Source organism: Neomonachus schauinslandi, chromosome 1 (assembly GCF_002201575.2).
Source record: "Neomonachus schauinslandi chromosome 1, ASM220157v2, whole genome shotgun sequence".
NCBI classification, from domain to species: Eukaryota; Metazoa; Chordata; class Mammalia; order Carnivora; family Phocidae; genus Neomonachus; species Neomonachus schauinslandi.
In genome coordinates this window covers 120,791,017-120,805,062 of record NC_058403.1, presented here as the reverse complement: position 1 = coordinate 120,805,062, position 14,046 = coordinate 120,791,017, and the positions used below count along the sequence as shown (strand labels likewise).

The 14,046-nt window shown below is 37.9% G+C and overlaps 1 protein-coding gene across 4 annotated transcripts in view; it reads right to left on the bottom strand.

The window, feature by feature from the left end:
* Nucleotides 1-14,046, bottom strand: part of PIK3CB (phosphatidylinositol-4,5-bisphosphate 3-kinase catalytic subunit beta) — a 201,697-nt gene that overhangs the window by 81,177 nt on the left and 106,474 nt on the right. For all 4 annotated transcript variants that reach the window (XM_044920373.1, XM_044920370.1, XM_044920377.1 and 1 more), the window contains 2 exons: nucleotides 10,820-10,990; nucleotides 9,843-9,920 (listed from right to left, as the gene is read on the bottom strand). In XM_044920373.1, coding sequence (XP_044776308.1) covers nucleotides 9,843-9,920; nucleotides 10,820-10,990 — 249 coding nt within the window. The remainder of the gene's footprint in view (nucleotides 1-9,842; nucleotides 9,921-10,819; nucleotides 10,991-14,046) is intronic.

Below are 14,046 nucleotides of genomic sequence, written 5' to 3'. Positions count from 1 at the left end.
AAGTAGTTAAAGGAGTTAAGAGAATGAGTTGGGGAACAATAAATAAAGTTGGCTTTAGAAATGTGTACTGAGGATGTGAAAACAGGAGCCTGGAACTGAAGAGCTATCTGGGCTACAGGCAACAGTTTGAGAATCATAAGCAAAGGAGGTACAGTTTTTTCAATTTTCTTACAAAGAGGGTATCAGTAATTGTTTTCCAAGATGTGAAGAATCCAACTGAGAGGAAAAACACTAAGAGGTGTTGCTGAGGCAAGGCCCACATGCCTCAAGCAAACAATCCATCTGACCTCTGAGTTCCGTGACCTCAAAACCTCCATAGTACTTCCTCTCTTTCCCCTCAGCCACACAAACCTAAACACACCCTAGCATCTCCAAATCACTAACTGCTACATCTCACTCTCTACCCACCTCCCTTCCAACTCACTCTGACACTCCTACAGGAAAATCTGCTTGCCCTCTTTAAGGCCTCCATTTCAGTGACCAACACTTCCCCCCAATTCCCGCTTTTCTCTATCACCTTTGTCTGTCTTTGCCTTCACCAAAACTCTGCTAATGTGCCTCTCTCTGTCACATTCATCCGAAGTCCATATCCTGGATAAACCTAATTACCTGCCTTTCCTCCATACTACATGTTTTGGGATCAACCAGCACCATGACTGACCAGTCTCAAATGTAAAATTATTCTTTCATCACTGCAAGAACATTTCTTACCTTTAATTAACTGCTGAAAACTTGCATAACCATTTATTCTCCTATAAGATGAGCCTTCCTCATATTCAATAAAACCATTTAAAAAAATAATGTAAAACCCCTATTTAAGCTCCTTTTTTGGGTTAGGTTTTCTGTTACCTGAAGATGACATGCTTTGATGGATACCTCCTGTCTGTCAATCTATACTATTTAGAAGTGATAAAATATTAGAATAATGAAATACTAGTCCATTATTATTTATAAGGTAAGGAAAGTAATGAGAAAGATCAAATTATGTAGCTAATAAAAAAATCAGAATCCAATACTCACCAACTACAGATCATTGTTACTAAATTGCAAAGTCATGTCAGTGGGCAGATTGAGGATGGCATATATGTTGGGATGAAGTAAAGGGTTTAAAGAGTATTTTTCTCCCAGAAAAATGCAGATTGCTTCATATGCACCTGATGCTCCACAAATCTCCAAGTAAAGATGTATGGGGGATGGGGTGGGGGTTGTCATCTATTCACACATGATCCCCCCCTTAGGAACTTCATGTTCCTAAGACTACTTTAATTCTACTCTAGGCTCACCTGACCTTAAATGGCCACAGGAAAGTCTCTACTGCCTCAACCTTACCCAAAACCCAGTTCGAGGTAAAAATATGCGTACAGAATTTCCTGAAAGATACACAATATATTTATTTTTTTGGGAAGTTCAAATATTACCATTCAATTAAAGATAAACCATCACATAGTTGAGTATAATACCTAGACTGAATTACTTTGGTCTCTTATAGAATGACTTTTCCTGGGGTGCCTGGGTGGCACAGTTGGTTAAGCCTCTGACTCTTGGTTTCGTCTCAGGTCATGATCATGGGGTCCTGGGCTCTGCACTCAGTACAGAGTCTGCTTACGACTCTCTCTCCCACTATGGACTCTGAGAAACAAACTGAGGGTTCTAGAGGGGAGGGGGTGAGGGGATGGGTTAGCCCGGTGATGGGTATTAAGGAGGGCACGTTCTGCATGGAGCACTGGGTGTTATACGCAAACAATGAATCATGGAACACTACATCAAAAACTAATGATGTAATGTATGGTGATTAACATAATAAAATTAAATTAAAAAAAAAAAAGGGTCTCTCCCCCTCTGCCCCTCCCTGCCTGCGTTCTCTCTCTCTCGAAATAAATAAATCTTTTAAAAAATGACTTTTCCTATTGTACTGTCAATATTATATTTTAAGTCTAGCCATTGAAAAGATTCTATAAAGGAAAGATATGTGGGGGCGCCTGGGTGGCTCACTTGGTTAAGTGGCTGTCTTTGGCTCAGGTCATGATCCCAGGGTCCTGAAATCAAGCCCCGCATTGGGCTCCCTGATCAGCAGAGAGCCTGCTTCTCCCTTTCCCTCTGCCTGCCGCTCTGCCTACTTGTGCTCTCTATCTGTCAAATAAATAAATAAATAAATAACTTTAAGAAAGATATGTGAGAGGTGCCTGGGTGGCTCAGTTAGTTAAGCGTCCAACTCTTGGTTTTGGCTCAGGTCACAATCTCAGGGTCATGATTTGGAGCCCTGCTTCAGCCTATGTGGTCAGCAGGAGTCTACTTGAGATTCTCTCTTCCCCTCTCCCCACCCATGTGCTCTCTCTCTCTTTAAAATAATAAATCTTTAAAAAAAAAAAATGAATGAATCTCTAAATTCTACATCTGAAACTAATACACTATATGTTAATTAAATTGAATTTAAATTTTAAAAAAAAGAAAGATGTGAAACATTATTTTATCTACTGTAATGATGCTAGTATGGGTGTTGGTGCCCACTCTTATCTCCTACTGTGTCTCCTTCAGAAGGAACCACTAACATCTCTCAATTTATAGTAGTATCAGGATGAGTTCCAAACCCATGAATAACTAGTTGGTTTATCTTAGGAGTTTCTGAATATAAATGATATAACTGATCATGTTTTCTTTGTTTTGACCACTAGCTATATTGCAAGAGAGCAAAATCTGTAGTCCAACATCAAGCAGTTATGGAGGATCTTACTATACTTCGCTTACTGTGAATCTTGCTCCTGATTTTTTTGACTATTAAATATCCTCAATTATTTTCTAAAAAGTCAAAATTTTGTATAGGGACACTGTGTATGTGTTGAGAGACAGAGACAAAGAGACAGAGAGGGATCAAGCACACGTACACTTAGCTCAAACATTTGTAAAGTGAGATTCGGTAAATCATAAATAAAACAAAACATACATAAGACACATTTTGCATCTTTTGTATGATAGGATAGAATGAATTTGAGGATAAAAATTCTATTCAGTTCTTACTCTTGGTGACCCTGAACATTTACGAGACTTACGAATTTATCACCTTTTGAATACGGAATACTTTATTCAGAAAAATTACAAGTTTAAAGAAATGAATATTTTTCAATGTTTTTGTAATAAAAACAAGCTACTTAAATTGCTAAACTTGAAAATGTTAGCATCTCTTGGTTTTTAACAATTTTTGAGAATAAGAACATATAGGAGTCTACTCCATAAGTACTCAAAAAATATTAGTATTTAAAGAACCAAAACAAAAAATGCTAGCTGTAATTCTAACAACCAACTTCTAACAGAATTTAGATATAAGGAATGAAGTAAAATTATGGATCAGGTGGCTACAAAGCTCAAAAAAACTCAAGTATAATGAACTCGAAAAGTTCTATACTAGCTATAAACAGCAACAGCAAAGGGTGTGATCCAGAAAAGAATAATAATAAAGACTCTAACCAAAGCATGGGTGGTAACAATAAAAAAAGAGACCCTGCATATTCTGAAGAAATGTGTTGAAATATTACTCATTATCTAATTAGTCAAAGTGTGATTTAAGACCAAGTCATTAAGATTATATATCTACTTGAGAAATCTCCTAGTAATTTGCTAAAATAATTCAAGTTGATACATAGTTAAAAACAAACAAGAATACTAAAAGTGACCTACATTTAAAATAAAGTGGAAACAATAGCCAAACTATGGAAAGAGCCAAGATGTCCATCAACAGATGAATGGATAAAGAAGATGTGGTATATATGTGATGGAATATTATGCAGCCATCAAAAACAACAACAACAGGGCGCCTGGGTGGCTCAGTTGGTTGGGCGACTGCCTTCGGCTCAGGTCATGATCCTGGAGTCCCGGGATCGAGTCCCGCATCGGGCTCCCTGCTCGGCGGGGAGTCTGCTTCTCCCTCTGACCCTCCCCCCTCTCGTGCTCTCTATCTCATTCTCTCTCTCAAATAAATAAATAAAATCTTTAAAAGAAAAAAACAAAAAACAAACAACAACAACAACAAAATCTTGCTATTTGCAACGACGTGGATGGAACTAGAGGGTATTATGCTAATTGAAATAAGTCAATCAGAGAAAGACATGTATCATATGATCTCACTGATATGAGGAATTCTTTTTTTTTTTTTTTTTTAAAGATTTTATTTATTTGAGAGCGAGAATGAGAGCATGAGAGGGAGGAGGGTCAGAGGGAGAAGCAGGCTCCCCGCCGAGCAGGGAGACCGATGCGGGACTCGATCCCGGGACTCCAGGATCACGACCTGAGCCGAAGGCAGTCGCTTAACCGACTGAGCCACCCAGGCGCCCCAATATGAGGAATTCTTAATCTCAGGAAACAAACTGAGGGTTGCTGAAGTGGTGGAAGGTGGGAGGGATGGGGTGGCTGGGTGATAGACATTGGGGAGGGTATGTGCTATGCTGAGCGCTGTAAATTGTGTAAGACTGTTGAAACACAGACCTGTACCTCTGAAAGAAATAATACATTATATGTTTAAAAAAAAAAAAAAAGAAGATAGTAGGAAGGGAAAAATGAAGGGGGGGGAATCGGAGGGAGAGACGAACCATGAGAGACCATGGACTCTGAGAAACAAACTGAGGGTTCTAGAGGGGAGGGGGGTATGGGGATGGGTTAGCCTGGTGATGGGTATTAAAGAGGGCACATACTGCATGGAGCACTGGGTGTTATACGCAAACAATGAATCATGGAATACTACATCAAAAACTAATGATGTAATAATGTGTGATTAACATAACATAATAAAATTTTTTAAAAGTTGTATGTGAATACAATAAAAAATAAGTGGAACCCCTGTGTTTTCTGAACTTAGAATCTCCCATAGTAGCAGAATTAAAGAGAAGTTTTTGTTTTCAGAAAAATCAGTAAGCAAAACTATACTCTGAACTTGCATCACATGGAATTTTGTCAAAATTGTCCCATTCCCTGATGCTTGGTCTGAATCATCTTCAGGCTGTGAAAAGAATTTTAAAGCACCATCATGCTTATCACAGTCATGTTTTATTGTCCAACTTTAGTAAACTTCCAGAGACCCTTTTTCACAAGCCCCAGAACATTTGGAGAACAAGAAAAGGCAGGCTTTATCATGCAAAGAACTTTCCACTGTACTACAGCAAGGATGTGCCAAAGCTACACACACAATTCCTGAATTCAACAATTAAAAATGTTTCTGTGTTGGGCAAGACATGAAACTTTTTCCCAACATTACACCTAATTTCCTTCTTGTTCAGTAATAATGGCCAAAATCCACTATTTTCTACCTTTAGATATGAGACACAAAAAAAGGTCAAGTGAGATGAATAAGTTGAAATTCCCATGGTTTGATGAAGGGCATCACTTTGTAAAGAGGCAGATTTGTTCTGGCTTTTGGGAGGAGTGTTATGCTATCTTTAACTAAGAATATAAAGATGTTAGAGATAGTTACACTAAAATGTATTAATTCATAACACAAATATTTAATTAGTGTTCCAGGCACTGATAAGAAGAGAAAAAAATTAAGATAGTTTCCTTCTTTCCTGAGGTTATATATATATTTTAACAGTTTAGGTGTGCTGACACCCATGTAAGTAGGCTATGAGGTGCTATGATTTTTGACTAAGTGTGCTATGAGATGTACGTGAGCTTGAAATTCTCTGGGTTTATCCTATCTGTGGTTCACTGAGCTTCTTGAATCTGTTATATTTATGTCGTTCACCAGGAAATCTCCCAATGATAATTTCTTTAAATAGTTTTTCTGAACTGTATTCTTTTTCTTTCTGGAACTCAGATTACACATGTTCAACCTTCTGATATTGTTACACACAGGTATTTGAAGCTATAAAGTTTTTTTCTCCCTCAATCATTTTTCTCTATTTTGTTCAAATTGGAATTTTTTTTTTTAAAGATTTTATTTATTTATTTGACAGAGAGAGAGACAGAGAGAGAGGGAACACAAGCAAGTGGGAGAGGGAGAAGCAGGCTTCCCGTGGAGCAGGGAGCCCGATGTAGGGCTCGATCCCAGGACCCTGAGATCATGACCTGAGCCAAAGGCAGACGCTTAACTGACTGAGCCACCCAGGCGCCCCGGAAATTATTTTTATTAATCTTAAAATTCACTGACTCTTTCCTTTCTCATTACCATTTCACTACTAAGTCCATTCAATGAGTTTTTAAATGATAAGTTATTGTATTTTTCAGTTCTAAATTTTCCATATGGTTCCCATTTTATCTTCTATTTCTTGGCTGAAACTATTTTTCCATCCCTTTCAATTGTGTTTGCCCTTACTTGGAGCATTTTTATACATAATAACTTAAGATCTATGTCGTCTGAGCACTGACACCTATTGATTATCATTATCCATAGAACTTGAGATATTCCTGGTTATTTGCCAATTAATTTTAAATTGCATCCTAGACCATTATGACCACTATGTTATAAGACTCTGGGTTTTGTTTATATCCTACAGAGAATGTTGATGTTTTAGGAGACAATGGTTAAGTTCAGACTACAAGTTGCAACAAGCCCCTTGAAGCTATGGTTCTAATACCAGTTCAGTTTTCAAAATCCTTTGCAGAGCTCTTGGATCTGTCCTCTGTGTGCAGCATACAGTGACCAGACTGAGACCTGGTGGGAGCATATGCTACAGTTCTGTTTTCAAAGTACGTAGGAGTTCAGACTCAGATCCGCATTAAGTACAGCTCAGGAATAAACCTATAAGCATAAACAACTTTAAGAAGTTGCTTTCCCAAGCTCTTCCCACTCTTCAATCATCCAAGTATTTTTTTGGTTGCCTAGGGCTCCCCTTTTTTAATCACCCGGCCAGAAAGCTAAAGCTTTATTCACCCACACTTCCTGCCAAACAGAAGAAAAAGAAAAAAAAGCCTGTGAGGATTTGCCCCATTCTCTCTACAACTCCTCTAATCAGAGAAGGTTCAACTCTGCATTTTAGGCCTGTCCCCAACGTTGCTGCTGCTGCCACTGCCACCACTGCTACTGCTCCCACAGGACTTCTTAGAAACTGGGGCAAATGACAACAGAGAAGAACAGGAAACAAGTAACAGAGGGGAAAAGTAGGGAAATTCTCATTCTCTCTGAGAGTTAGAAGACAACCTCTTTCCCCTGAGAGCTCTAACTAGAGGGCTTCTTGAGTTCTGTGTGCACTAATGTCATCTTCTAGATTTGGGACAGCATTGAGTTCAGGCTTCTCCTGAATATTAAGATACATACCTGAAAAGTAAAATACTACAAGGCTAAGAAAAGACTGATCAGGAAGCAATATGCTCCAGAATTCTAAGCACACTCACCTGGTCAAGACATTCGTGTGCTCTTTAAGATCTCTGGGACTCTGAATATAATGGATTTCACTCCTGTGATTAGGTTATACTATTTGACATAACTGACTTTAAGGAAAGGAGATTATCTTTCATGGGCCTGATGCATTGGTGAGACCTTTAAAAGGCACCAGGCTCTTCCTGGCAAGAAATTCAAAGTGTGAGGATTTGATGCTTGAGAAATTCTCCGTTTCTATAGAGTTAAAAATAGAGAGAGCCACACAGTCAGGCATGAAAGATGCCTCTAGTAATGGAGAGTAATCCCCAGTCAATCCCCTACCAAGACCCAGCAAGGAAATGAGAACCTCAATTCTACAACATTCAAGGAACTGAATTTGGCCAGTAACTTGAATCCCCTTGGAAGCAAATTCTTCCCCAGAGCCTTCAGGAAGAAATACAACCCAACTAACCTGGATTTCAACCTTGCAAGAACGTAAGTAGAAAACCCAGCCACACCATGCCCAGACTTCTGACCAACAGAAATGCAAGCTAATAAACAGGCATCCAAGCTGCTAGGTTTGTGGTAATTTGTTAAACAGCAATGGAGAACTAATTTAAGGGGCTATTATAAACGTAATGCCAAAAGTATAACAACTTAGAACAAATTCTTCAAAAGACAAAAATTACCAAACTGACACAAAAGAAGTAGAAAACCTGACTATCCATTAAAGAAATTAAATTCCTAGGGATGCTTGGATGGCTCAGTTGATTAAGCATCTGACTCCTGATTTCAGCTCAGGTCATGATCTCAGGGTTGTGGGATGGAGCCCTACGTCAGGCTCTATGCTCAACGGGGAGTCTGCTTGAGATTCTCTCGCTCCTTCTCCTCTGCCCCATCCCCACACACTTGCTCAGTCTCCCTCTCTCTCAAATAAATAAATCTTAAAAAAAAGAGAGAGAGAAATTAAATTTCTAATTAAAAACCTTCCCACATGGTGGCTCCGTCGGTTAAGCTATCTGCCCTGGGCTTAGGTCATGATCCCAGGGTCCTGGGATCAAGCCCCGCATGAGGCTCCCTGCTCAGCGGAGTTGGCTTCTCCCTCTCCCTCTACCCCTCCCCCTACTCATGCTCACGCTCCATCAAATAAATAAAATCTTAAAAAAAAAAAAAACTTTCCCACAAAGAAAACTCCAGGGACTGATGGCTTAGAGTAAATCTTACCAAATATTTAAGGAAGAAATAATACTAATCCTATATAAGCTTATTCAGAAAATTGATAAGAGGAAGCTTTCTCAAGTCAATTTGTAAGAGAAAAAAGATCAGTAAGTTTTTTCTTTCGGTGTTTGAACTATTTTACCTGTCCTAACAATCATGTTATACTTCTGCAACTAGACAAAAATTAATAAGGAAAGTTTAAATTAGAGTAAAAAAATTGAATTACCACTAAAACAGAAAACAAAGGCTAACTGGCCATAAGCATACTCATTAAAAATTAAATCCTAGCTGAGAAAATAAGAGCCCCCCCCCCCCAAAAAAGCCCTATTTTAATGACAGCTAACCAAAGAATCTTTAAAGTCCATTTATAAAAGCAAGCCACTGGTATAATCTTTGGCAAGGTGTTCCCGAATATATTCTCATGGCAGCAAATATCTCAAACTAAGTGAATCTTTTCTTGGATCACAAAACTATTCACTTAATTTCCTGCCAAGCAAAATAGGGGAAAATGCGTGCTTTATACTTTGAGACAAAAAGCCTTGTTAAATCTTTACTTAATTGTATGGGGTTATGTAATAAATCGCCAGGTGTTAACAACTTGTGGTCCATAATGTAGTCATCTATTTTCTTCCAGGAAATGGTATTACATTTTCTCTGTGTTCAACAAGTTTAAAAGAAAGGGAAAGGTCTGAGAAAGGAGGCTGAGTGCAGCTCTAAACAAGGCTGACAAAGGAGAGTTAAGCTTGCATAGGAATCTGTGACCTATACAGTTTAAACTGTATCTGCTGAATTCCTGATCTAAAGCAAGTTCTTTTACATAATACATACAGGAAAAATGTCACTATATCCAGTACATCTCCAACTATTCGAAGAATACTTTAAAACAAAAATCCTTAATTGTCTTATATTAGTTCTATCCATTCTATCCATTAAGTTCTATCCATTAAGTTCTATACCATTCTATCTTGTATAATTGACCAATATAGGGAAAATTTAATCTCCAATGTAACAGTCATTGAATATTCATTTTGAGTGAGTAACTCACTCGAATCAGTAAGTTATTCAAATAATGGAGCAGATAGGGGCACCTGGGTAACTCAGTCGGTTGAGCGGCCAACTCTTGGTTTCCGCTCAGGTTATGGTCTGGGGTCCTAGGATCAGGCTGCATTTGGCTCCGGGCTCAGCATGGGGCCAGCTTCTCTCCCTCTCCCTCTGCCTCTCCCCCTCCTCAGTGCTTGTGTGTGCTCTCTCTCTCTCTAAAGTCAATAAATAAATCTTTCAAAAATATTAACAATGGAGCAGGTAAAAAAAAAAAAAAACTCAAATCTTAACAAGTACTCACTTTTACACTTTCTTCTGTGTTAAGTTTATTTCCCTTAACCAAGACAATCTGGAAAGGGTTGTTATTTTCCCAAACATGCTGCAAAAGAATGAAATAGAGTATTTTAATTAAAGACATAAATATTCTATGCTAGCAATGAAATCATCTTATCTGTTCTCATGTCCATTAGCAAAATAATGAAAACAGGCCTCCGAACTAACAACTGAAAATCACATATACTAAATTAAGCATCACAACCACTAGCACTTATTTCTTATGGCAAAACACAGGCAGCATTCCAATACTGCCAAGAGATTCACTAAATTAAACACCATAAACAAATAGTATTAAAGATTTGGATGAATTAAGAATTGACCATTTAAATTAATATACAGTTAATATCTTAATCATCAAGGAGAGATTAAACATACAACTTGTTAAAACTGAATAACTATTAAAAATGTTAACCGTTCCAATCAATAAACAGAAACTTAGGATTTGCTTTATATAAATATGTTATATTCTGGAAAAAATTATATCTTTGATATATCTAAATTCTAAAAGTATTTAGTAAGAAGAAGGCAAGTTATACCAAAAATGTTATCATAGCTAAGCTGACAGAAATGAAATACGCGAGAACATCAACTATTTTGCACATCTAACTTTTCTACCAGAATGTCTCAAATTTCTCAAATTGCTCACTGAAGTCTATGTTTGGCTGTACTCTCAAGAAATCTCTAATTTGGTGTCATTTTTTGTGATACCAAAATAACACCAAAACCAGAAATAGCATATTTACATTTATATGTAGCTTGAGCTGAGGAAAAAGAATAGTAGCTAGAAAGATAATTACCAATAAATGGTAATGGATCTTTGGCAAATGTGCATTGGTTTTCACAGAAGGAGAAGTGAGCAGAGAAAATATGTGAGGCTTAAGCACACAACCTAACAAAATTACATGCTTTCTGGGTTACCAAAGGTTCACACATGAAACTTACAGAAATAATTCGCATTTTCTTTGGCGGTAAAGGAAGAGGAAGGTTTGATGAATTTCGATTTATGGCAGCCTCTATGGCAATCATTTCCTGTTCATACATCTTCTTGATCTTGAAACATTCCACAAGCATAAAATGGGGCAAGGTCCTGTTCATTACACAGTTCCGGATATACTATAGTGGCAAGAAAGAATAAGGTAAAGATTTTCAAGCAGGGGTGCCTGGGTGGCTCAGGCGTTAAGCATCTGCCTTCGGCTCAGGTCATGGTCCCAGGGGCCTGGGATAGAGGCCCGCATCAGGCTCCCTGCTCCACGGAGAGCCTGCTTCTCCCTCTCCCACTCCCCCTGCTTGTGTTCCCTCTCCCACTGTGTCTCTTTCTGTCAAATAAATAAATCTTAGAAAAAAAAAAAAAAAAAGATTTCAAGCAAATACTTAAATCGACGTAAGAATAATATTAAATGAACACCACTATACCAATGTAGTTTGAAAATATCTTAACTAATGTCAAGAATATGAGAAATTAAAATCACAATATAAAATAGCCACCATTAATTGAACACCTAAGTACCTAAGAACTAGCTACTTTTTATATTTATAGCTAATTTTCCTAACAACACTATAAGAGAGATTTTCCTCCCTTTAATAGATGAAAGAACTAAAAGTCAGAAGAGCTAAGTTACATACCTGGCATCTTCATAGCTGGTATCTTTAAATCTACCTTTTTTTTTTTTTTTGCTAAACCTTTAAGAAATATACACCTCAGTCTAGATGTTTTGCCTTCTCTTTGCTCTTAATACCTAACATTTTGACCAACTGGCTCACCTTTCTAAGGGTGGGACTTGATTGGTAAAGACTGTGATATCACAGTGCAAGCTTTGACCAATCAGTCAGGAAAAGTGGACATGTAGTACGTATGCGGCCATTTCTTCTTATCCTGAGGTGGTCATCTTAGAATTTCCCATGGATCCCTGAGGCAGACCTGGTACCTTTACAGAACAGGGCTCCAGAAGACAAGCATTACTATCTCCCTTGCAAAAACATACTGGCCATCTTAGCTTGATACTCTGCTTTATTTCCATGAGACCAGAATGACTCTCCAAAGGCATATAAGACAAGGGGTGGTTATTCACATTACCGGGGATGCCTAACAAACTGAATAGAAAGAAATTTAATATTTCCTCAGAAGAATAAATTTCCTATATAGATTCAACATATTATATTCAATTCAGAACCACAAAATACTTTTTTGTTGAAATTTTTAAAAATTCCAGAATGGGCGCCTGGGTGGCTCAGTCAGTTAGGCGACTGCCTTCGGCTCAGGTCATGATCCCAGGGTCCTGGGATCGAGTCCCACATCAGGCTCCTTGCTCCGCAGGGAGCCTGCTTCTCCCTCTCCAACACCCCCTGGCTTGTGTTCCCTCTCTCGCTGTCTCTCTCTCTGTCAAATAAATAAATAAAAATCAAAAAAAAAAATATATATATATTTAAAAAAAATTCCAGAATGGTCTGTAAGTAGGAGTTACATATTATGATAAATATATTCAATCAAAAGTTTTTCACTATGAAATATGTATCATTATACTTCCTTCATATTCCTTTACCTACATGGTATACTTTCTCTCTCCTATGACCCTGTACAAAACGTATACAAGCCTTTAATTTTCTTTATAATAACAAATCCTAAAAAACAAACAAACAAAAAAACCCCACAAATCCTAGTTGTGGCAAAATAATATGCCCTCCACTAATTAAGGTTAAAAAAAATCACAGCTCCTTATTGTCAGCCATCACTTAATATATGGCATGCCTGTATCCTTGCTTAAAACAAAACAATAAAAAACAAGAGTACTGACATATTTTTCTAAAATCCTGTTACTATTTACCTCTAACTTGGCATTTAGCCTTTATTCTTTATGCAATGACCATTTTTTAGTCTCCAAATGTAATTTCAACAAAAATATCTTCAAGTTTCTTAAAGGCAAAGCCAGGATCTATCTGATAAATAGCACACTTCATGGTGGGGGAGGGGTGTTACACTGCATTTACTTACTTTATTTATTTATTTAAGATTTTATTTATTTATTTGACAGAGAAAGAGAGCACACAAGCAGGGGAGGAGAAGCAGGCTCCCCGCCAAGCAGGGAGCCTGACACAGGGCTGGATCCCAGGACCCTGGGATCATGACCTGAGCCAAAGGCAGCCATTTAACCAACTGAGCCACCCAGGCGCCCCTCACTTACCTTATTTAAATTCCACTTTACTCCAAAAACAATCTGAGGCACTATACTCAAGGAACTCATGATTGCATGGAAATATGTATGTCAAAGATGGAGGAAAGCTTTTGAGGATGGTCAGACCTTATGCTTACAAACTTTCTACCATATATGGAAGTAACAAAAAGCAGAGGGAAAGGCAATTATACATATAAAATGTTAGACTGAAACTGAAGTTTTCTAAATCACAATGAAAATTTATAAGACCTTGTTAACGGATAATCACAAATAAGTTTTTATACAATTTAATTAGTAACCATTTAATAAAAATCTTGTATTTTACTTCCCCCAGAATATTTCCTACCTAATTATTATGTTTATATGATAACATAGAAGGCATTAGCAAATTTTATTAAGAATTCATTATGCCGGGGTGCCTGGGTGGCTCAGTCGGATAAGCGTCTGCTTTCAGCTCAGGTCATGATCCCAGGATCCTGGGATTGAGACCCTCTTCCAGCTCCCTGCTCAGCTCCCTGCTCAGGGAGTCTGCTTCTCCATCTCCCTCTGCCCCCCCCCCCCCGCCTTGTGCACTCTCTCTCTCGCAAATAAAAGCTTTAAAAAATAAAAAAGAGGGGAGCCTGGGTGGCTCAGTCATTAAGCATCTGCCTTTGGCTTGGGTCATGATTCTGGGATCCTGGGATCAAGCCCCTCATCGGGCTCCCGGCTCTGCGGGAAGCCTGCTTCTCCCTCTCCCACCCCCCCGACTTGTGTTCCCTCTCTCACTGTGTCTCTCTCTGTCGAATAAATAAATAAAATCTTTAAAAAATAAAAAATAATTCGTTATGCCACAGGAAATGATGATATAACACTGAAACAACCAAAAAAGTAGAAAGGAAACATTTAGATACATACATTAAATATATAATCATTATGCCAAAAATATATATATGTATAACTGCAAGTAAACAACAAAAACATGCCAAAATTTTAACAATAGTTATCTCAGAGGTGGGTAGG